General features: G+C 33.7%; 1 protein-coding gene and 1 long non-coding RNA gene across 2 annotated transcripts; one reads left to right on the plus strand and one right to left on the minus strand.

Annotated features, from left to right (window-relative positions):
• Positions 1–3,302: 3,302 nt before the first annotated feature.
• LOC142631522 (diacylglycerol kinase 2) lies at positions 3,303–13,209 on the plus strand. Its single transcript, XM_075805688.1, has 8 exons — positions 3,303–3,437; positions 5,729–6,929; positions 8,148–8,523; positions 8,600–8,676; positions 9,195–9,314; positions 9,409–9,573; positions 11,582–11,719; positions 12,743–13,209. The coding sequence occupies exons 2-8, from the start codon at positions 5,796–5,798 to the stop codon at positions 12,890–12,892; spliced, it is 2,160 nt and encodes a 719-aa protein (XP_075661803.1). The 5' UTR covers positions 3,303–3,437; positions 5,729–5,795; the 3' UTR covers positions 12,893–13,209.
• A 10,915-nt stretch (positions 13,210–24,124) lies between these two features.
• On the minus strand, positions 24,125–25,173 carry LOC142630984 (uncharacterized). Its single transcript, XR_012843481.1, has 2 exons — positions 24,437–25,173; positions 24,125–24,348 (listed from the first exon to the last, which is right to left on the minus strand). It is a non-coding gene; the product is annotated as an uncharacterized LOC142630984 (long non-coding RNA).
• Positions 25,174–25,524: the final 351 nt, after the last annotated feature.

Genomic DNA, 25,524 nt, shown 5'->3' on the forward strand with positions numbered 1-25,524 from the left:
CATAAAAGTAGAGCCGCCAATGATTGAGAGTGAGAGAGAGAGGCTGAGAAAAAAAAAAGAAAAAAAAAGAGAGGTTGAGAGAAAGATAGGTAGACGGTAGAGAAAGAGAAAGACACGTGAGAAGAGAGAGAAAATGTAGAATAAAATAATGACAATTTTTTTTTACAATTTCTATTGTACCGTTCTAAAAATAGATTGACACGGTACACAAATGCCGGTTTTTTAGAGTTTGGTGTGTTAAATGTAAAAAATTTAATATTTAATACACTGATGCTAATGCTCTAATGATTGTGCATATTATCATTTGATTAAGACACCAATTAACTTTTGATATAGGCAAAGATTGAATCTCAGATTTTTTATTCAATCATAAGAGATTTTACCAGTTTATCTAAGTAGAACCCACAATGCTCTGATGCATTAAGGCTATGTTTGTTTCTGGTGAAATGGAGATTTGGAAAATATTTTACACCAAGGCGTGTGTTTGGGTGCACATGAAAATACGGCCGTACATAATTTTCAATTGATCGTAAAATAACCCCAGCTAACCCGTAAATGGATTTACACTTCCATTTTACCTTCATTCAATTTCTGGACTCACACACTCAAAGAGAGAGAGAGAGTGAGAGAGAGCTCAAAGGGACACGAGTAGAAGACAACCTAAGTAAGGTTCATTGGTCAGATCGCGCCATCTTCTTCCTTTCCACGCGACGGTGAGTACTATTTTCCTTTTCTTCCTTTCTTTTCTCTCTTCTTTCTCGGCTTTTCTTCTCTCCCTGCCCATCCTCATTCCCTCCATCTTGCTCAAACCCAACTCCAATGAAACAAGCCCAAATTGAGCAATGCATGTACCCGATCTACCCACTGCAACTAAACCCACACTGATTTTAGCATCCCAACACTTGATCTGTCCCACTTCGGACACCGTCTCCTCAAACCACTGGCGGAGCCAGAGGGGGGCGAGGGGGGGCACCTGCCCCCCTGACTCCTAAATTTTTTTTGTTGTTGTATTAGTAGTCACATGGAGGGAACAAAAAAAGAAAAAAAAACTTCTACTTGTTGAAAGTGACCAAATCATTGCTTTTGTCTTGTCTACGTGCAACTTGCTCCTATTTCACTATTTTTTTTATGTCATTATTTACACAATTTTTACTATCTATGATACTTTTCACAGCATTTTATCTTTAAATGATGCTAGAGATATTATAAATTTTACTACTTATGTCTTACAAATTTGCATGTCACCAATCACAAAAAATAATTTCAAACATTTATTCATTATATTTTTTAAGTAACACTAATCATATTTTGCTCCATCAGTTTGTAAATTTTTTAGTAGCTATGAATTGGTTGTTTTTGTTTATTTATTTTAATAATATGAAATATATTCATATTTGCTTACAATTGTTTATTTATTTTGTTATTATTGTTGATTAATGTTTTTTAGATAAATTTCACTTTTAATATCGTCTTTTAATTTTGCCCCCTCTAGACTAAAATCCTAGCTCTGCCACTACCTCAAACCCACCACTCAAACCTATCCCTGTACTAGATCCGCTATATATATTTATTAATTTAGATATTAATATATATATATATATATATTTGTATATAAAATATATGTGCATAATGTTATCTACAATAAGTGTTTGTGAAGGTATATGATAGCTTGTGAATATTTTAGTAAACTGAATTTAGCATTGTTCTTGAATTGAGCTTGTTATAATATTTATGTGAATTTGGATGGTTTAACAACAATTATTGTGGAGGCTGAGATGATGGTTGAATAGGTCTACACTGTCTTGTATTGCAGGAAAAAAAATCATTTTCTTGGAAAATATCATTTTCTTGCTTACACATTTGATTGAATGGTATGTCAAATAATCCCCTATGCTAAATATATATGCCAATTTTGGTTTTTAAACTGTTTATCATATTCACCACCTAAAGGGTAAAGACGTATGTTGTTTTTGTTGGCCTTGTGCCTGGTGTGTACGGCACATGGGAAGAAGCCTGTTCCCAAGTTCATCAATATTTCAGAGCTAATCACAATGCATTTAAGCATAAAATGGAGGTAGAAGTTGCTTTTATGAGGTTTTGGCAAATTGATGGTAGGAATGTGCAACAAGGTTCTTCATCCAATATATATTCTACTCATTCCAGCTCAAGTACCAGAACTCCTTCAATTGAAGAGAGCCCCTACTGCACAGGAGATGTTAAATACAATTTATTGAAATATCAATTAGATATTGCAATTGAGCAGGGGAACCATGCAATAAAGATTGCAAAGTTGAATGTAAGAATGCTAAATGCAATAGCATCTCAAGTCCTGCCCAAAGATGAGCTCAATAAAATGGCACATCTAAACTTGGGTGAATAATCATGAAAGAATCGTTGATTTTCTGATTTTTGTATGTGGATACCTCTGTAATTGTTATGTAAAACTTGGATTTGTATATGTTAATATTTTTTGTGATTGCAATTAATGGATGTGCATATATGATGTGTATAGGTATGTTGAGATGCTCAATTGTAGTATATTTTTTGATTGATTTCCTGTAAAATGTTTTACATTACAAAGACAAACAAAGGAAAATATTTTTTGAAAAAACGCTTTTATACACAAGACCAAACATTGAAAATACTTTTTCGGTGTATTCACTAAAACAGAAACAAACATTTGAAAATATTTTCATTTTCATAAAATATTTTCAACTCACATGTTACCAAACAAAGCCTAATATCCAAAGTTTTGTCAAGTGCACTGCACAGTACCTTACATATTGCTAGGGATATTTCATATTTGATCCATTATATCCGAAGCTTTGTCACGATTAGTTTACCTATCTAAAAAAAAATATCTACAAAAATACAAGTAGATGGTGAGATTTGAACTGAACGGGAAACGGTCCCCGGCCCCACTTGGAAACGGGTCAGAAGATTCAAGAATCTGGATTCCTAAAATAGTCAACAAAAAATTTAAAAGATTCATTCACAGCTAGCAACGAAGACATTCCGAAGATATCGGAAACCGTCGAGAGAGAGGATCATATGGACATTTCCGTAATTTCACACGGCCGACGACACACATAACGCTTGTCGATTCCAAAGTAAGCAAGCAAGCTAAGCAAAAGGTAAATCAAGCCGTGTTGTTTGCGCATACGAAATAAAAAAAAAAGTCCCGCGCTTTTCCCTCGTCTTTCCACTTTTTATATTTTTATATTTTTAATTAATAATTATTCTATATTCTTCAACAACTAGTATATAATGATAATAAATAATACTAATACTATATACTGATTGTTTTATCCAAAAATATCAAAAGCCTCTCTCTCTCTCTCTCTCTCTTTCTTTTTCGCTTCGCATCTGAGAAATTTCGTTTCCTTCTCTCTCACTCCGAAGCACGTAAGCCATGAATTCTAGGGTTTCTTCTCCAGGTAACACTGGTTCACTTTTAATGTTTCGATTCCTTTCTCTTTCTTTCTTTCTTTATTTATTTATTTTTTTGCGTTTTCTTTGTGTGTATTATTTGTATTTGATCAATTAGATCTCAAATTCCAGTGTTTAGGTTTTTTTTTTTTTTTTTGATACACCACGGAATTTGATTCAGGTGGATTTTGATCGTTTTAATCATTTGCTTGATATGAATGTTTGGTTTAATTTTAAATTTAAGTTTTTATACGATTGTCTTTGCTTCGAATTTCGGCAAACGATGAAGCTTTAGCTAGAAATTACCATTGCTTTTTCTTGCGTTTTGGCATTGGCTCTCGGAATGAATAATATTTCACATTTTAATCAGAGATTGATTAGTTTTTAGTTGAAATTTCCATTTATTAATTGAATTGTGTGTGACTTTTCTCATTCCATTTCATTAATGAAACAATTGTCATATCTGGTTCGAAATGATCTCGGTCTTTCACTCTTCTTTAATTCTCAGAAACGATCATAATTTTTTTAATTTTAAAAACTCATAAACCCCACCACAGTGGTTTAATGTTATAAATTTCAGAAAGGGCCCGAGAGATTTTCGCTTCTGATTTGTTTTCGTGCGGGCTACATGGTTTTGATTTGAGAAATTTAGGATTTTTATATTTAATGGGATTGGTTGCAGAGTTAGATGGCGCTAGTAGTGAGGATGATTTAATGTGTAGTATGCAGGAGAGCATAGGAAATGGAAGCATAATGTGAGCTGTATGTATGTTCGTCAATAATAGAATAAAACGTAGCTGGTTAGGAGTAATAGGGAGTGATTCACTTGTTTCTTGACCCTATGGAAATTAGCCTATCCCGTTATTGCCACAGTAAATTCCCACCCCTAGATGTTTGAATAAGTTAATCTTCATGCCTTGGCTTGTTCCATGCCGATGGGTAGTCAGGTTTGAGCAGTGGTGAAATGCTGAGAGCTGGATTTATCAGTATAATAACTGTCTTGAAGTCATATGAGTAGGTTCGAAGAAACTATATTTAGTTACACTATCCTTAAATAGTGATTAGTGTCCTACACTTTTGATAGATGACTTTTCCAAGAAAAAGAGAGGATTAAGGTGAGATCTCAAGGGGCCTACATTAAGCTGCGAAATTTGTTTCTTTCTCTTTCTCTCTTTTCTTTATTTTCTCTTCTTTCTTTCTAGGGTTTCTGTTCACACAGCCCTAGCTTCTCTCTAGTGCTTCTTCTTTCCTACCCTAAATCCACAACAACTAAAAGTAGACAAATCCCTAATTTGTCCTACATCATTTTCCTTTTTAAGTTTTGATTGAGTCTCCCACTTCTTTAAAGCTTGCTTTAGCACTAGATTACACATTTTTCATTTAGGTAAGCCTTTGTTCTTCTTTTTCACTTCCCCAATACACGACTCCATCTTTAGTCAATACATTACACACACTCACACTGATAGTTGGGGTTGGGGGGGACTTGACCCCTGGATGTTTTTGTTGGAAACACCAGAAGAGGCCAACCAGTTGAGCTACAAGGCTCTTGGTCAATACATTCTTGTCTTGCATGTGGTATACTTATAAAACATGGAATTACCTTGTGGTTTATTTTCTGATACTCCCCCCCCCCCCCCCCCCCTCTTGTTGTTAGTTTTATGAGGCATTTACCTCCCTTCTAGTTTGTTTTATGAGCTATTTTCTCTAATTTTAACAGAATTTGATGATGTGCCAAATTTTAACACTACATATAGAGAAAGAATTGAAGAGAAAATTGTTCTACCCTCACATTTCTGGTGTTCTTTCTAACTTTCTTCTTTAATCCTCATTTTGGTTTGTCTGTTTAGAAGGTGCAAGTTTTAAGGTAGAACAATCTTTTTATTTATTTATTTTTTCTTTCCCCATGGGTGTTATCTTCTCAACGGTTGTTGTTAGCACTTGTCACATTATTAAATTCCTATAAAATTAGCGGAAATGCCTCATAAAGCAAACTGCACAGGACATAAATGCCTCATAAAGCTAAACACAAGGTAGGTAAGTGTCACGATATAAAATACAGAGTCGTTCCATGATTTAAGGGTATACGGTATACCACATGGGTGGTAGCGATAACTTATCCTATTTTTAATGGTATCTAACTAAGCCTAGAACTAGAACTTAGCTCATTAGAGTTTGAACTTAAGTAAAAGAAAACAATGGTTGCCAGACCTCATATATTTGTGCAGTTACAATGGTAAATTCTATTTACTTATGTTGATTTGTTTCTCATGAATGGTTTTTTTTTTTTTTATCTGATCAGGTTTTGCATGCATAGTCTATTTGGATATCTTTCATTCTGTCTACAGTAAACAAAACTGAAATAGACAATGGATATAAGGTTCACCATGATTGATTTGAGAAATTCACTTGCATGGTTGCTGATTTGCTCCGATGCTTATGGTCCATTTATTTTTAAATGGCTGGTAACTGGATCATTTGGGCTTCTAGCTGTCATATATGCATTTCTTAAGTGGCAAAAAAGGAAATCTCTAAAATGGGTTGAAGCTGCTGCCAAAGCAAAGAAAAAAGTCTGGAAGAATCTAAAGGTTCCTCTATCACATCATATGTGGATAGAAGATTTTGCTGATGGTGAACAGCCATCCATGTGCTATGTTTGCTTGAATTCCTTGGTGTCTCTTCAAAATTTAGGTACAAAAGCCTCATCACAAACCCTTGTTCATCGTTGCTCTGTTTGTGGTGTAGCAGCTCATTTCTATTGTTCTCAGTTAACAGAAAACGATTGTAAGTGTGTGGCACAAGCTGGTCTTAACCATGTTCGACACCACTGGTCAGAAAGGTGGGGTGATATGGATGATAATCCTGAGATGTCTGCTTTCTGTTTTTACTGTGATGAACCTTGTGGTGTTCCTTTTCTTGATGCATCTCCTACATGGCATTGCTTATGGTGCCAACGCCTTATTCATGTCAAATGTCACACTAAAATGGCGAAAGAATATGGTGATGTTTGTGATCTGGGTCCTCTTAGAAGGATTATTCTTTCTCCACTCTGTGTGAAAGAAGTTATTGAAGAAAACACTGAAGGTGAAGTGCTAAGTTCTATAGCCAAGGAATTTATATCTTCCTCTGTTCATAGCCAGATGAGACGAAGGAACCACCGTAGCAAACATGGAAATGTTCGTTCTGTTAAGTTGCAAGATGCCTCAGTGACTGATACAGCTGTCGGAAAAGTGCTTAATGGCCTTGCTGGTTTGAAGAGATCTGGTGGTGATTTCAATATCGATCTAAAGAAGAGTGGCAATGCAGTTAGTGTAAAGCGTATCCATAATGGGTCAGTACCAAAAAAAAATGGAACTGCCACCTATTGTCAAATCAAAAGATATCAACTGGTTGATTTGCCACAGGATGCAAGACCTCTTTTGGTCTTTATAAATGCCAGGAGTGGAGGTCAACATGGGCCTACTCTTCAGAGGAGACTGAACATGCTATTAAACCCTGTACAGGTGATTTTTTGAGTGCTGTAGTAGCATTTTGTTTATACGTTACATGAATCAATGACTGTAGAAAACTAATTAGTGATATTAAATGCCTTATTTCATTGTACTCTTTAGTCTCTCTTGAAGATGTTATAATACATAGGTTTCCCTGGATTATGAACAAGTTAATTGCTGTTGTGCATTACACATATCATAACAAATTAATTTTAGTGTGACATTTGACGCTAAAATTCAGTTTTACACATTTGTTCTCTTTTACCTATCAAAAAAAAAAAACTATTTTGGCTTGTTGAAGAGCCTTTTGGGCCCATGCCCTTCCTCCTTTGCTCTCCAAAGAATACAACACACAAACCAAACAAATAAGCCAGGTTACTGTTCTTTGTTCTGTACCCTGCATATATTTAACTATAGTTTAGCTTTGCTACAATGCTAACCTTAAGTACATCTAGTGGTTCCCAGGGCCTTAAAGATAAACGAGGTCTTGAGTTCAAAAATCCTAACAGCATCTTGAGGCTGCCCTTTGTTGGGGTGGGGGAACTACACACACCCAGTTGAATAGTCTGGTGCTCGAAGAGCTCTAAACACTCATGTTAGCCAAAAAATAAAAAGAATTCTTGCTACAATGCTATGCAAGAATGACTTGTAGTTTCTTGGAATAGCTGAATTAATTTTCCTCAATATTCAATAAACTGTTAGGCTGCACATAAATGACTCTTTCTGCACTGAGTTTTCAATTAAAAAAGTAAATAAAATAATATTTTGGCAACATCACTAATTCCTCCTGGTCATCTCATCATCTGCACACTATAATGGTTTTATGGTACCAGGAAACCTCTGTTAGGGTATGAATCTATTGCCCTAATCACTCTATGATTTAGATAGGAATCATTGGATGATCCTAAATGTTTTAAACTTCTGCTCTATTAGGCAACACAATGATCTATAATTGTTTTTTATACCTTGGACAATAATTTTATCAGTATCATAAGGTGACCTGTAAGACCAAAATAGGCTAAAGATGTAGAAGTTGTTTCTCAGATGCTATCTTCTCTCTCTCGCCAATGAGCTCTAGCTCAACTGGCACCTCCTCCCCCTTGAGTTTTAGGTGGAGGGTGAGGTTGTGGGTTCAAGACCCATTTGGTGTGTGTAACTTACCAATGAAAAAGAAAAATGCTATATTTTCAAGACCCATTTTGTCTGAGTTTTTACTATTCCTATTTGCAGATTTTTGAATTGAGTGCATCTCATGGCCCTGAGGTGGGTTTAGATTTGTTCAAAAATGTGCAATATTTTAGGGTTTTGGTCTGTGGTGGAGATGGCACCGTTTCATGGGTTCTTGATGCAATCGAGAAGTACAATTTTGAATCACCTCCACCTGTTGCTATTCTTCCGCTTGGTACAGGAAATGATTTGTCAAGGGTACTGCAATGGGGAAGAGGTTTCTCTACAGTTAATGGACAAGGTGGCTTGACCACACTTTTGCAGGACATAAATCACGCTGCAGTTACAATGCTAGATCGCTGGAAAGTTGATATAAGAGAGGAAAACGGAGAAGGAAATCCTGATAAAGTACAATCAAAGTTCATGATGAACTATTTAGGTATTTATCTGAAGTTACTTTTTTTTAGTGCTCTTTTCCTGGGTCAATCTGATCTTCGCTACTTTTTATGTTCTAGGTATTGGGTGTGATGCAAAGGTTGCATATGAATTTCATGTTACTCGGGAGATAAATCCTGAAAAGTTTTGTAGTCAGGTAGCTATACTACTTTCTGTTCATCCTTTTTTTTTGGTTGAATAATTATTGAGTCCATGTTGTAATAATTTCTTGAATCTTTTGCATTTACACTGACACTTTAAAAGACCAGATGTGATTTTTCGAAAGTGTCTACAAGTTTACATAGTTTACTCAATGGTTTATTCTTGGACTGGGACATTAGGGTAGTCAGTGTGCCTTGCCTTGAAATAAGGTTGGCTGGCTGAGTTTCATTAATAGGTTGATTGAATTTGTTTTATACATCATGGCTACAAACAAGAATGACCTGTCAATAAGGTGACGCATATATCTATCAACGCAATATGAGTTTGAAAGAGAGAAGTGGAAAAAAATTGTTTACTCAGTTTGCATACTGCAATGTTTTTGGTTAATCTTTTGTTCTTTTCTTCTTGGGAGAATTACAGTGATGGGTTTAACCATAGTAGTTCTTTGAGAGGCTTGTTATCTTTAATATGTTGTTTAGCTTTAAAATTTTCTGACTAAAATTTTGTGACCAGTTTGTGAATAAATTACGATATGCCAAAGAAGGTGCCAGGGATATAATGGATAGAACTTGTGCTGACTTACCATGGCAAGTTTGGCTAGAAGTTGATGGGAAAGACATTGAGATTCCAAAGGTACAGTATTATTAATGATCCTTTTTTTTTTTATCCAATTTATTTGCTTTCATGTTGTAATTGCCACTGTTTGCTAATCCTTTTCCTGCACCAGGATTCTGAGGGTTTAATTGTCCTCAACATTGGCAGTTATATGGGTGGAGTAGATCTTTGGCAAAATGACAATGAGCATGATGATGATTTTCGTCTGCAGACCATGCATGATAAATTGCTTGAGGTTGTATGTGTTTGTGGAGCATGGCACCTTGGCAAACTTCAGGTCTGAGATTCTTCTTATATCGTTTGCTTCTCAATACTGGCATGTTTTATTAACCTAATATTATTTTCTTTTTCATTGTACTGTGCTAGTATGTATTTGAATCTCCCAAAATTTTAAAATTATAATATAATTATTCAATTTCTCTCCCTCTCATGTGCGCACACTAAAAGATTTTAATAATCTCAAATAAGCACATTGCTCATGCAGAAAATAGGAACACATTGGCGCCTGCTTTTTGCTTTTGAAAGCACTAGTTAAGACACTCCATATAAATTACTTGAAGAATAGTTCAATTATATTTGATAACTAAAGCCTGACTACTCATTAATTATTATAAATGAAGTGTTTGAAACTGCATTTTCATTAGGGGTGATCATATACTCAGCCACATTGACCAGGTCTGAGTCGAATTGTTGTGGGTGATTTTGGTAAAAGAAGAGCTCGGAAGTTTTTAAAATATTTTTTGGTTGAATATTTTCTGTGTGTTGTTTGATGATTGAATTTCAATCATTTTGGTAAGAAGAGCTAGGAGTGAATGGGAGCTTGAGGTAGAGGGTGTTAGACTGGGGATTTGACAGACACCCTTCTGCTCACCTAAAAGTGTAACGCGGACGATTAAGAAGCATAAACACGGACACAACACGGGGCACGGTGACACGGTATTCTTAAAAACAAGGGCATGACACAGTGGGGATACAACAATTTATTAATTTATATTTATGCATAATAAAATTTTGAACATATTTTATATTAATTGGTGATAATTACTATAATATTGTGACTAACTTTGGAATGGTAGTGTACTATTCCCTATTTGGCATAACTTTAATTTAATTATTAATGGTTAGTGTTAGAACTTAGAAACAAGAACATTATCTATTTCGGTCATCTCGGTATTTCAAAGGAAAATAATAATAGTAATAATAATGATATAATGCAAAGCTTTAAAAAAAAAAAAATATATATATATATATATATATATATATATATATATATATATATATATATAAGGAAATGGTAAGAGCAGCACCAATGGGCCAACCCCAGTGCCAGTTAATTGAGACAAGTGTTGAAGTACCAAGACCAGCCCTGATGAGCTTTGCTGGAGTGGAGATAGATGACAACAACCAAAGAGAGAGAGAGAGTGTGCGACTGGGTTGAGACCAATACCAACTAGATTGAAAAACCAACTTCTTAATCCCCCTTTTTTCCCAAATGTTTTTCATATCCGTGTCCCAATCGACCATGTCCAAAGCAAGATAAATAGATAAAATGCCAAACACCATACAGACACTGAGACACACAAGCAACTGTGTCCAACGTGAACACGCTTTGCTTTTTGCCATGTATGTGCTTCCTATGCAGACAGTTTTGACTAATCCGTAGGTCAGCATGTGGCAAAGTTCCTAATCAAGGGGATCAGGCTGAGTAGCAATTTGACCACCACTCCAAGCCTGACCGACTGATCACCCATAATTTTCATGACTTTTTTTTTTCCAACTCAAATGATGGCGTATTCTCCATACCATGACAATCCAAATTCTAAATATTTCATATATCTAATATTGATATAAAGATTGGTGTACAATGTTGAAATGTAGCAACATCTAGACAAAAGTTCTGTACATATTGTGTTTACTATGTATATTAAATTTAAATTGATACTGTCATAAGCTATAATTTAAATAAAATAAAATAAAAATACACCAAATTTTTTACTAAAAGTAAAAAGATCATTTTATGCTTCACTAACAACCGTGCTGTAAGCAAACACACAGTATCCAAACAACCTCCCCTGCATATTTTTATCATGACTATATATACTCTTCTACTTATCAAAAAGAGGATACAAGTTTTTACCTTATATGGAAGCGTATGAGATACAGGGATTTATTGTTGAAAAATTTCTTGATAGCCATGGTTGTACAAAACTTTGGGTCAATATTTTCACTTTCCAGTACAAAAAGATAATCTATCTGTATGATAGTAATGCTTGTTTTCTTTATAGGTTGGACTTTCCCAAGCCAGAAGATTAGCTCAAGGGAAAGTCATAAGAATACATGCTTCAAGTCCTTTCCCAGTTCAAATAGATGGGGAGCCATTCATTAAACAACCTGGCTGCTTAGAAATATCACACCATGATCAGGTATAATATATTTTCTGTAACAACATTTTGATGTGTGCCTTTGTATGTGCTTATGATGGGATAAATTTTGTACTGTTTTAGTTAATTTACATGAATTAATACCCATGAAATTAGATTGAACTTAGCATCAACAACAATCTATCTTTGTCTATTTGTATGTTGTAAAACTGATTGACAAAAAAGAAGTGGTTGCCCATCCTGCTGCAACAACAAAAGGCTTTTAGATCTTGGGTTGGATGTGGTCTGTAGCTGAAACGCATGACCCAGTTTTTATGGGAATGCTATATGGTATTTCAAATAAGAGATCATGCATGTGTGTGCACAAATTTAACTTGAAGGCCCCCTCCCTGAACAGGGGAAATAAAAAATAAAAAATTCTCTTGCTCTTTTTGAAAGAAGAAATGTAATTACCAATTGACCTTCCTTCTAATAGGAACTTTCCATGTTGAAAAAGAACCCTCCTATTAAGTCAGAGTTTTGCAATAAAATTCATGGATTCTCTTATCTTTGAGCCACAGCTGCATTATTGTATTGTTCCAAACCTTAATTGGCATACTATTTGCCATGAGAGTTGCTTCTTATCCCTCTTTCTCGGAGCTCTTATACAATCTTTATACTCTATAGATGTACTATGAAGTTACAATGTGTGCTTTTGACTTGTCATCACATCATTTTTTACGCAATTTATCCTTTGTTTTAAAGGTCTTTACTTATTATTATTTTGTTTTCCGGGAAAAAAAAACTTTGATTTTTGGTATATTGGGAATAGGCTAGGCTGTATATAGATTTTTTGTTTGAAATTAATAAATTCTTGGCTTGCATCTATGTGCATGTCAGATGAAGACGTTTAGGAATATTTGCGTGAAAATTTCTGATATCAGATAGTGTTCTGTAGTTGTAGCCTTTGTGTATATGTATGCATCTACATAAATGTATATCTCTAGTTTGTTTTCTGAACAATCCCCAATTTTTTGAACTCAAGACTAAGTTCTTTATTTTGGCAATTTGATTATGTATGTTCAGGTGTTCATGTTAAGGAGGGCCTCCGAGGAGCCCAGAGGGCATCCAGCTGCAATAATGGCAGAGGTGTTACTGGAAGCTGAGTGCAAAGGCATCATCAATGCATCTCAAAAGAAAGTACTTCTCCAGGAGATGGCCCTCCATCTCTCTTGATCTTTATCCCAACACACCTCGCCTTTCTCTTTGTTCCTCACACTTGATCCAGCTAACATACTTTCCTTTTCTTTTTCTTTTTTTCTTTTCTTTTTTTCTTTAAAAAAAAAAAAAACAAAATAGGTCGCCAATACCACTACCTTTTTGCAAATTATCCCATTTTGTAGTACATGTATACCGGTGAGAGTCAGAGTTCCAGGAGGAGCAACTATAGAGAAGTGTGAAAATATATCGAGATTCAATTTTCACTCAAAAATTTCACGTGTATTCTGGGTTCCAATCCCATCTTTGAGCAATCAAATTTATATTTTGTCCCATTTTTCTATTCCATTTTATTTCCTCTTTTTCTTTTCTTTTTTGTTTTGGTTTGTCCCCCTTGATCAGATGAATTAAAATTTTTTTACCCCTTGTTCAGATGAATTAAAAATGCACTGTAGTAACGGAATGTCCCATGTCCGCATGAAACCAAGCTTGCCTATTTTGGCCTTTAATAGTGGGGGTTTTGTTTCTACCTTACTAATATTTATATACACCATGAAAGATTTAGAGTTCAAACTATCATGACTCATGAGTGCGAAATTTGGTAATTAAGCTTATTATTATTATCTCTGTTCAGCTGTTGAAGTTAAGGATAGCATGGTGCGCTGAACAAGACGATCTTTTGGTATCTCTACGAAATCAAATCACATTGATGGATTATATATATATATGAACCAACTTATGGCTAACCTGATTTTCAGATTCAGTGTCTTGAATTTGTTGGTGTTAATTTTTTGTTACTTTGTTCTTATATTTGATTGACTAGTTCTAGATTGATTTTTCATATTTTATTTGTTATTTTTCTAGATTTGGCCACTCCGCACCCTCCTCTCCCCACCTCCTCCTGTGTTCTTCTTCTTCTTCTTCTTTTTTTATTTTTAATATTTAAAATTTTTATTTTTAACTCTTACCATCAGCCTCCAAGTCTTACAAGTAAATTTGACTACGGAAAAACATTAATCAAACACCAATTAATTTAAAATTAATGGTTTTCTAGTGATAGGGAATATTTTCACCATCCCGAAAATTTGTTCAACATCCTTTGGTCACCAAAAGCATTTTTGGTCACTAAAAGCTTCATGAGCTCGTCAAAAGAGTTTTCAGTCACCAAAAGCATCTTCGGCCACTAAGGCATCTTCGGTCACTATAGAAGTGTGTCGCCTTGTTGGACTAGTTAGGCTCCTCTTGTGTCGCTAGGCTTATAAGCCTCGTCAGTCTCTTGAAGAATCATCATATCTCCCATGCCTTAAGGGACCCGTAATGGCAAATACCACTTGCCTGTCATCCCATGGTGTCGACGAGTGTCTCTATACCAAAGACCCTTCATACTTATTTCACGTTGTTTCCGTGCCCTCCACTCAAGTATCCCTATATGGAAAGAACTTGCACATTACGCCTAAAGATCCCTTTACATATTCGTATCCTTAAGATATGGGAAATTAAGCCCCAAAGATCTTAGAGCATTAACTTCACATCTTCCTTATAAGGGAAGAGCCTACGTTCACTGGATCTTGGTTAGCTCTATATCACTATATAAGCATCAAGACTCTTCTTCTCCAAGATATGTGAAAATTTCTAGCTTTTATACTTTTAGAATTATTGGAGATCCTTCTGTCACTAATTTAACCTTCAGAAGATCTTTGGTCGGCACCCCACTGGTGCTCTCTATAAGTTCTTCACCTTTTGTTCTTCAAGTACCTCCAATCACTACACGTGTGGACAATTGACTCACTTTGTGCATCATCAAGAATTAGTAGATCGAATTGTTTGTGACTTTCTCTTGAAAGTGTATTGAACCGCAGCTTCAAATATGTTCATCTCTTTTCAATGAATCCTTCACTCCCTTAATAAAGATTCCAATCATCTTTGTGGTGCCCGATTTATTCCTCTAGTGATTTGACGTAAATTGATGGTTTTATATGCAATTTTCATTTTGTGCATGTTTTACATTATGAAGCAGTCAATTTTGCTTGTCTTATTATAGACTAGTTTTAAGTTTTAGCTAATTTGTTGGAGTACTCGCATCAAACATTGTAAAATTGAAAAAGTTGTTAGTTTTATACATTTTTGTTCAAAAACTACCCACATCAGTCCATCTATAACGTTGTACATATACAATATTGCTATAGTAAAATCATGTATATTTACACGGTTATTGTAGTTTTCTATTTGATTGTTTTTTTTTTCTCTCTCCTCTCTCACCCTCATTTAACTCTCCCTCTTCCCCTAACTCTCTTCAATCTAGAAGAAGAAGGAAGAAGAAGAAAAAAATCAACCCAAAAAAAATCCACTCTAACCCATCTAAAAACTCATCACAAACTCAACTCAAAATCAACCAAAAACAAAATCAACTCAAAACAAAACTTAATGAAAAACCCAAGTCAACTTAAGCCGCCGTTGTTGTCGCCGTTGCCATGGAGGCTCAAGTGGGAGAGAGAAAGTGAAAATGAGTGAAGGTGAGGGAGTGCTTGTCCATAGAGGCTTGGGTGGATATAGAGAGTTTAGTGTTCAAAAATTATAAAGAGACAGTGAAAGAGAGTAGTGTTTAGAATATATATATATATATAGAGAGAGAGAGAGAGAGAGAGAGAGAGAGAGAGAGAGAGAGAGAGAGAGAGAGAGAGAGAGAGAGAGAGAGAGTGTGTGTGTGTGTGTGTGTTTTCACATGGGTAGGTGAAAAAAAAAAGATTATAAAGAAAATAGAGTGTATAATAGATAATCTGAAGTGTATGTCTTTGCAAAGTGCTTGTATAAAATAGAAAAATTAGGTCCTTATGTTAAAATAGATGGAAAATTTTAAACAAACTGATGAGAATGCTCTAATATATACTCCAATATAAACAATTAATGTGCCAAACTTAATCTATGTTTTAATTGCATGGTTCCATTTTCGATGTTCACTTAGGCATTTTATAAAGGTATTAGGTAGCATTGGTTGTTAAAGCATCAAATAATAATAAGTCTGATACATATTTGTGGCATTTTCTAAAACAGTAAGATGAAGACAATAAATTATATATTCAACACCATTCGAATTTTTTTTTTTTATACAGGATGTCTGTGGTTTGAACCCCCTACCTCCTCCACTAAATACCCTTGTTAAAATAATGCCAAGATGCAAAAAGGCCCTTTGGGATTTGGTTAGTTGCAAAAACACCCTATGAGGTTTCAGTTCTTTCTTATAATTTTCAGAGATTATTTTCATATCTGCCAAATTGGGGTGGGGGGGGGGGGGGGGGGAGCCACTTTGTTTGCTCTTATGGGTAGAAAATCATGTGAGCGATGACACGAATCGGTGGTCATTTTGACAAATATAGAAACCTTATGCAGTTATAAGGCATAATTAAAACCTTAGGGAATGTTTATGCAACTGGCCCAAACCCAAGAAAGTCAATATCGTACTAGCTATTGAATCGATACCGGCACTACTCTTAAATGTGCCAAATAAAATACTGAATTGTACAGGCTTGTACTAGGAATATCTTGGGTGTTTTGGCCGGTATTGGCATCTCAGTCGGTATAATAAAAAAAATTGAAAAAAATGTTATTTAAAACAATATATCAGTTGATGTACTTATGCTAATATTATAAATTATGGAGATTTTAAATTTTATGTTGATAAATATAAAAATTAATAAATTCATACTTACATAAATAAATATAAACACATAAATTTGTATATAAATATTAAATAACAGTAATTCTGAAACGGTACATTGGTATCAATAGGTACTGAAATATTTCGTTCACCACGTCAGATCGAAATGGCCTTTAGTACAAAATTTGACAACCTTGCCCAAACCCTAGTCAGTGTTTTTACATTTAGGCCTAAAAATAAAAATAAAACATATGTAAAATGCATTCCAAAACAGAACAATTTGAAAAGGATGGCAAGTAAAGGAAAGAATGAATACACATATGAGAATAACCATAGCATAAAATGGTGTGTGAAATCAAGGGAAAACAATATAAACGTTCTATATGATGGTGTCATTCCTTTTTTAATGAAGTTTTACCTGTCAAAGATACTGAATTTCAATTTGCAAGAGAGGTCTATCGATCGCTTGTTTAGATGAATAAATAAGTAAAAAAAAAAAATTTGTCATAATCAATCTGCATCATTGTCTTCTCTATAAGAGCCTTTTTATATATTACTTTGTATTGCATCATCGTGTAAATTTCAACCTTCCCGGATAGCCAAATGTTCTCTTCTCTAACGTGATTCATATCTCATTTCTTCATGTCATTTTTCTATTTGAATTTCTACATCCCACTAGCTCCCAATAATTATTTTCTTCTTCTTCTTCTATGCCATTTTGATATAGTCCAATATTTAATTTAACAATGTTCTAAAATTTGCAAAATAATAATAAACATCTGGGTTTGATTTGAAAGGTTAATAAACACATATCTAACTTATTATTTATTGCTATTTAAACTTAGCAAAAATATTGAAGTATATATTTAAAACTCAATATCCCTTTTTCTTTTTCTGACGTAGTGATGAGTAAAGTTTATCAAGAGATAATATGATGTATAGGTGAAAACTTACTAATTTTTGTTTGTAGGACAATGCATTAAATTAAAAATATTCTCTTAAAACTTAGATTTTCAAATATAACAATATGGAAGGGAGTGATGCCAAGAAAGATTGGACTTTCAAAAGCTCATACTTCCATTTCAACAGCTCAAGATGTTAGATATGATGTGAATATGCTAAAGTTGTGAGTACAACTTTACAACTACTCTTTGTTTCTCTATTACAAAGAAAATAAAAATTTTTTTTTTCCTTAAACATGCTTTGTTTGACGCCATGATGCATCTACACGCATTGCCCAATTAAATTCACCATGACATGTTGTGACTTTTCCGAAATGAGAAACTAGTCAATAATTGGAGTCGTATATATATGTATTGGTTTAGACAAATTTTTTCATTTTTTTGGGGTCTCACGAGCAACTTGATTGGATGATATGATGCAGATGCAGAAGCAACATCCAATCTTGGCTCGATCGCTTGGATTTCCTTTCTAACAAGGAAGTGTCCTCCTCCCTGGGCCATTTCCTTGAGTAGAATCTTCTCCGACAAAGACAGGAGAGGAAAATCTCAAAAAAACGTAGCAATCATTACAAGTGCAAGCAATAGAGTGTCATTACTAGTCATGGTCTAAAGAGATATATAGAATTGGTTGTGACCATGCGTCTGCACATAACTAATTAAAAAAAAAGCAATAAATGGGTGTGTGCTAGGGTTTAAATGGGAAAAATAGCGCTATAATTAGGTTGTTTGCTATTGATATAAGGACTGCTCGTCTTTATATGGCTTAACATCCTTACATTACTAATTCCCCTAATGTCGATCTACTTCTTGTTAATAAATCTATAAGAGTATTGTTCCGATGAATAACTCTTCTATAAAGTTCATTCATATTTGAGCTCATTTTATTAAGGTTTTAGACAAATTTCAATTATGCAAAGTAGGAATCGATTAGACTCTCACCCAAAGTAGTTGTTTATGTAACAAAGGTTTTAAGTAACTAAATTTACCATGACATTTTGTGACTTTTCTGAAATGAAACACTAGTCTATAATTGGAGTCGTATATGTATTGGTTTAGACACATTTTTTCATTTTTTATTTTTGCTTTTATAAAATATTATTTTGGTCCTTAAATTTTAACAAAAGTTTGTTTTTCATCTCTAAACTTTGTAAAGAATTTTTTCAATAGTTTAGAACAGTGTTACTGATACTATACCGTACCGGCCCGTCCATACCGTACTAACCAGTGCACTGGTACAAGTATACTCCTATTTCGTACCGGAAAAAATACCGGCCGTACTGGCGAATTCCGGTCGTATTGAACTGAAACACAAAATGCTGTGTTTTTTTGTTGTTGTTGTTGTTGTTGTTGTAATTGTGGCAGTTTTTGTTTCTAAAATAATCAATAGTGAAAGTATTTTGTAGATAATTTCATTATTTCACCTAACATTTGATCTCTCCAATTCTTTTACTTAATTTGGATTTGGTGTTTGAATTAAGAGTTCCATTTTCTTCTTTTTCAACTATTTTACTTGCATTAATTCTAATCTCCAGTTGATCTTTAAGTTGCTATATCAATCAGTATACAATAGTTGAAATGGAAGGTATTTATGAGACTAAAAGTTGGAGAGTCTGTGTGTGTATGTGTGTGTAAATAGAGATTTTGTGTGTGTGTGTGTATTAAATATATAAAATAGCGGTAAACCCAAAACGGTACACTGGTATTGACCGGTATCCGAAATATATCGATCGTACCGGTAGCCAAACCGGTATAGTTTCCGATACGGTATTGACTTCCTTGGTTTAGAAACAAAAATAGAGATGGAAAAAGAACTTTTTTTCAATAGTTTAGGATGAAAAAGAAACCTTTAGTAAAGTTTAAGAATATAAATAAAATATTTTCAATAGTTTAAGGACAAAAGAAGAAATTTTCAATAGTTTTGGTACAAAAAACGAACTTTAAGTTTAGGGAAGAAAAACAAACTTTTATTAAAGTTTAAGAACTAAATGATATTTTATCCTTTTTTTGTTAAGGTTTTAGACAAATTTCAAGTATGTGAAGTAGGATTCGATTAGACTCTCACCCAAAGTAGTTGTTTAAGTAACAAAAATTTCTTTGCAAACAATAGTAGCAAAAACATTTCAGCAATTTTAACTTGTGCTTAGCTCTGATCCATAACTATTGAATTTTACTGTGTGTTTGGATTAACTTTTTATTGAAAAGTTTATTTGCTTATTTTTTAAAGTTATACATAAAAAAATGAGACTTTAAAAACTGCATGTATATTCATAAATAAAGTAAATAAAGATAAACTAAAGGTGCAAACTAACCCAACCTAAAGTGGAAAGCAACAAAGGTCTTCTATATATGGATCAAAGGAACTTTGTACCTACCAATTTACCTCAGTAAAAACCTCTATAATATATAAATGGGTGTTGCACTATGTTTAGGCGATTCTGGATGGAACACATGGTGTAATCAATATTGTATGATTTGACATGATCTGATGATCATGATCAAACCCCACATTTTTTTGTTGTTGATGAAAACATCAAACCCCACTTGAAACATTATTGTCCAGTGACTTTTTCATTTTTTTGCTTAGTAAAAAGGGAGAGCCAAGCAGGGAGGAGCATAAGATGAAGTTGAAGAGAGCTAGAGAGCAGTGTTTGTTTTCAAGCTTTGTCTTGAACGTTAGACAAAAAGTGGAACTAACAGTATCTAAGAAAAATACAGCTGGGATTGATAGGATAGAAAGAAAGAATGGATACAAACTGGACCCATCACATAAAGACAAATAATACATATACTTCTTATTCACGTAATCTCACTTGTCTCAGCTTTGGCCCAGGTTCTCGGCCCTTAGCTGGCTCTCTCTCTCTCTCTCTCTCTCTCTCTCTCTCATAGACACAAGATTTATATAATCTTATGACTTATCTCATGTGAAAGAAACCTAGGATAATGCATGTTTTGTTTCTCTCTCTCTCTCTCATAGACACAAGATTTATATAATCTTATGACTTACCTCATGTGAAAGAAACCTAGGATAATGCATGTTTTGTTGGTTTCATTTAGCTTAGCTAATTTTATCGTTGAATAAGAGATTAACTGATTTTATCATTGAATAAGAGATTTGAGATTTAAACTTAATTTGTTCATACCAAAAATCAATTGGTTTCTTGGCCTAATGATAAAGAATAATCATCATGAAATGGATGCGGTAGATTAAACTTTTACCATGGCAAGCCCAATACAAATCATCTATCCAACTTTTTTGTTTTTCATTTTATATTCCACCAATTATGGTATTCTATATTTGGTGGATTATTTTTTTAATCTCTTCATTTTAGACTTTGATTATTTTATAAGAAAAGTCAAATAAATACATGACAAATCATAATTGGTAGAGCATATAATGGAAGACATAAAGTAGGCCGGTTGATTTGTATATAAACAAAACAATAGGGTATCCGTGAATGTATTAAGATTACAATGCAGAAAACTAGCCCTAGTACGAGTTAATTTCCTTTTATGAGTTCATTCAGCTCTTTGGGCTTTTAACTTAATGTAACATGTTAACCAGTGTACATAATTTATTCATAGTCAAAACATATTTTAATGAGAATCTCATATTGTATATGAGCACAATTGTTGATAAAATTTATACAACTCCATCAGATATCGTTTGAGCAAGATTTTATATTGTATTTTATAAGGTGAAATTATGTAAGATGATGAATTGCTTAAGAATGATAATCTAAAATTTTGTAGCATGCTTTTTTGGAATAAAAGGACATAGACGTGCTGCACTTTGGGAGGGAAATATTGATGAAAAACTTGGAGACTATTAATGGCTTTGGAAAGAAAAAATCAACTGAATCGAATTTATGTAAGTCATATCAATCAAATAGTATGTTTGAGAAAAACTTTGTACAGTTGAACTCACCCTTTCTAACATTTTTAATGAAAATTTTTAGGGATTGAAACTTTAAATCTCTCATCACCCAATGTAACTACAGAATTTTCAATATGTAACAATGCTATTTAGTTTTTTTTTTAAAAAAAAAAATTAAAAAAACACTTTGATTACCCCTCCACTTCCATAGCCTTTGCTTAATTTCCTGTGACGTGATTTTTTGCTGCGTGGTTTTTTTCTCTTTCTCTTTCTCTTTCCATGTCTTAAATTCTCTCAACAACTCTTCCCGTTTCTACTTTTTTTATTAAAATTTTTTAAGTTTTAGTTTCTCTTTTACCTTTTGTTTTTGAGCACAGCACACACTATATATGCCCGTATACTTTTTTATATAAAAAATTCCAAATAATATATATAGTAAATTTTAGAGCTAATAATTTTAGAGCTAATGAGCTGTCATATTTAATTTGCATGTACAATTTGACACAATAATATCTAACATCGACGAACATTGCTCTATCAACAAATCAGAAAAATAATCTAATTTAGTTGGTGTTTGTTTAGGTGCTCTGTTGTTTTCGGTAGCTTACTTATATGGTGTTTATTAAAAAAAATATAATTTTTAGTAACTTTTATATTAGATGTGTGACAAAAAAACTAAGAACTAATTTATTTTTAAGAAAACTAAAAGTTAAATTATTTATTTAAAAAACTAAAAGATAAATAGATAAAAGCTTTGACCTTATTCCAAACACGTGTTATGTTGGAACCCTCCTTAATTATTGCATTACCCTTTTGAGGATTAATTGTCCCGAACACACCAGTCCAACACACATTTAAAGAAGCTAATCAATATGTTAATGCACTAATTAGACTAAGTGTCTCTCAAAAACAAAGTTTTGTTAACTTTACTAACTCACCTGCTTGTTGCAGAGAATTTACTAACTTTTGATAAAGTTGAACAATATTGTGATGCTTATAATCTATGTTAAAAAATACATACCTCAATCTATTTCCTATCATATCATTACAATTTGACATGCATGGATTATAGAACTTAAAAGGAACAGAGTGATTTTACACCAACTGACGAAAAAACAGTTTTTTAACTCCCAAAAGAAAAGGGGGAGAAGATAAAATAGAAAGAAATTAAAAGAGAAAGCTCAAAGCTAGGTGTTGTTGAATTGATAATAAATACTTGATGAAGCTGCCAACAGAAAAAGGTGATGGTTTTCCCTCTTTCTTTAAAACACCAACAAGTTTGTCATGAATCGATACCCGAGCGAGTCTGTGCTCTCCGTTTCATTTCCCAAGAAAAGTCAGATAGTCGTCATTGTTTCACTCTCTCTCTATCTCTGTAACTTTTTCTTCATGTTGGGTTTTCAAGGCTAAAATAAATCTGTACTGTACTATGACTTCTTGAAAGAGAAGTCAGAAAAGAAGAGAGAGCTGCCAATGACAATGCCTATACCAATGCCACTGCTGATCCGAGCTTTTCCAAGGATAGTAACTGATTTTTCAACAACTTCAAAAGCCTCATAAATGCATATACACAAACGCAAATACATGCAAACACACACATATACTCATATACTCAATCAATCTTCTCTTCCTCTTTTACAGGTTTTGTTTGCCTTTCAATATGCAGGTATATCTGTGTCTGTCATGATGATAATGCCAATATTGGAGGATGATTAAGCGAGAATTTCTCGCTTCTTTTTTCCTTTTCTCGTTAACTTTCAACATCTCTCTATTACTCTGTCTATGCCACCCTTTACTTCTTTCATTCACTGTTCCAGATGTTTCAGCAGCTTTTGTAACTAATGCACTTGTTTAAAATTTAACGTACACATCTCTCTGATCTCACCACAAACAAGGTATAATAAATTAAACAGTAACGTTTCACACTTCTGGACCCTCACATCATCTTCATCTTTCGTTGCTAACAGACGGAATTCAGTAACAACCTTTTAACGAAAAATATCATCATGGCAAAATTAACATCTCAAATGGACAACCAAACTCACCCTTTGAGTACGATATGTATCATCATCTATGTGTGTGTGTGTGTGCTGGGAAATTGTTCATTCATCTGTTGGTACAAATACAATGCTGACCCATGGTTCAGATGCTTTTTTTTTTCTTCTTCCTTCTTAATATTCATCATTTTTTGTTTTTGGTGGGGGATAGCTATAACCATTGTGGAAAAAGGGTTAATTTTGAAAAGCTGAGAGAATTGAAAAGTGGCAATTAATATCTAGATTATCCTCTATTTGTGGGGGATGCTGTGTCGAAACCCTAGAAAGACCTAGACCTAGATCAGTAGCTAGCTATTGCTGGCAAGAATTTCACATCTAACAGGTCTTACAGTACATATACCATCTTGTCCACGTGAAATAATGAACATTAGAGACCGATCCATCTTAGGTCTTGAGCTAAGACTAGTCTTACTATAAAAAAAAGGGTTTAGACTGGTCTTAAATAATCCCATTTAAAAGTTTAAATTATAGAATAGATATATTCACTGATTCTCAGTGTCTCTTTTGTTTGTGTGTTGTGGCAGGTTGAAATACATGACCTACAAATGAAAGTAAGGTAACAGATAGAGTTTTATTTCTTAAACTAATTTGCAGAGAGTGTTTTTTTGTTTCTCCCAATTGGTTTAATTGGACTTAAAAATTAAACTGATAAACTTATAGCTGAACTAAAAATATATGAACTTCAAAATTGTTGTACATAAATTTAATAAACTGAATCAACAGCTTTATTGCACCATACTGCTCATCCAAAGGAACACTTATAATATATTTCTTTGGAAGGATTTATAATTTACAGACTCACACTTCTCCACTGCTTCCACCAAATTAAGATCTTATGTAATACTGTTGGAAAAAGGAAGAACTTTCTTGCATCTTGGTCATATCCTTGTACCTTTGGACAAAGACAGATGAGCTGAAAATCAAACCTGAAACAACAATCAACCTCTTAGAACATGTATAATTTTGAAGGGTTTTTTTTTTTTTTCGTTTGATATTTGGAAGAGAGATTTTTACCTGAACGTCTCCGTTGAAAACAGAGAAGAGTGTCGCTTGAGCTACAAATCTTTTAACAATTTTGAAGTTTAAAAGAAAGAATCTAAGGAAACAACTCAAAAGACCATTAGTAAAAACATATAATATATTAATACATATATATGTAGTAAAATCTATGAAGTAAAAGAAGGATACTAAGGTTTCTAACCTGTTCTGCACACATAATCATATACAAATCTATATGAGGAATCAAAGGAAGCCTTACCAGAAAAGTGACCGGTCTCACTTTAATTTAGTAGGAGAAAATCAAAATGGTTGTAGCAAATGTTGGTTGGGGGGAATGAAGCCTGGTCCGAGAATCATTTAGGGTTTCGAATTATGAACTTTTTTTTCCGGTACTACATACTATAGTTAAATTACCCCGGAAAAAATGTCATAAAAAATCAACCTAGCTCCATGACCTCGAGCCAGACAACATTCCTCTCAACCTAACCTTCACATGAAATATTATTCACCAACAATTATATAAGCAAATCTTGAAGAAGCTGCAAAGATAGATACATACTTCAAAAGGTTGAGGGGAATGAAGCCTGGTCCGAAGCCTTAAGAGTTCATTATTTCATTAGAACCTCATTGTGAAAAGCCTCGAGCCAGCCAACATTCCCCTCAACACACAAAACCCTTTTCATTTCTTTCACTCTTTTTTTTTTTTTTTGGTTGTTGTTGTTGTTGTGGGAGTTTCAGTTTTACACTCACTCTGAAAACTTGTAAGTGTGATAACCCTAACACACATAGCTTTATAGTATGAGAGAAAGAGTGAGAAAATAATTATTAAAAAAAAAAAAAATGCACTGACTCACTTAATGGGTTTTTTAGTAGTATTACTTTTTTAATACCACCATTCAAAGGTTCCTAAATTAGCTTACGCAAAATGGCATTTAAGAACTAAGAAAGTAGGAATAAAACCCAAACCCAAGCCCAAAGCAAAAGCAAAAAATAATGAAATAAGAATAGCTGTGCCTGTGTAGTGTACCCACTCCCACTTTTCAATGTTTTTGGGTTCTGTCATTTCCTAAGTGTATTTTACCTGCTGCTGCCGGTTAACCAAC

The sequence above is a fragment of the Castanea sativa genome, chromosome 4 (genome assembly GCF_040712315.1).
Source record: "Castanea sativa cultivar Marrone di Chiusa Pesio chromosome 4, ASM4071231v1".
In the NCBI taxonomy this organism is placed as follows: domain Eukaryota; kingdom Viridiplantae; phylum Streptophyta; class Magnoliopsida; order Fagales; family Fagaceae; genus Castanea; species Castanea sativa.

Excerpts from the sequence above, each read along its gene's own strand:
- LOC142631522 (XM_075805688.1), top strand. The coding sequence starts at position 5,796 with ATGGATATAAGGTTCACCATGATTGATTTGAGAAATTCACTTGCATGG. Across the intron at positions 6,930-8,147 it reads TGCTATTAAACCCTGTACAG|ATTTTTGAATTGAGTGCATC; the intron begins GTGATTTTTTGA and ends TCCTATTTGCAG. Across the intron at positions 11,720-12,742 it reads AAATATCACACCATGATCAG|GTGTTCATGTTAAGGAGGGC; the intron begins GTATAATATATT and ends ATGTATGTTCAG.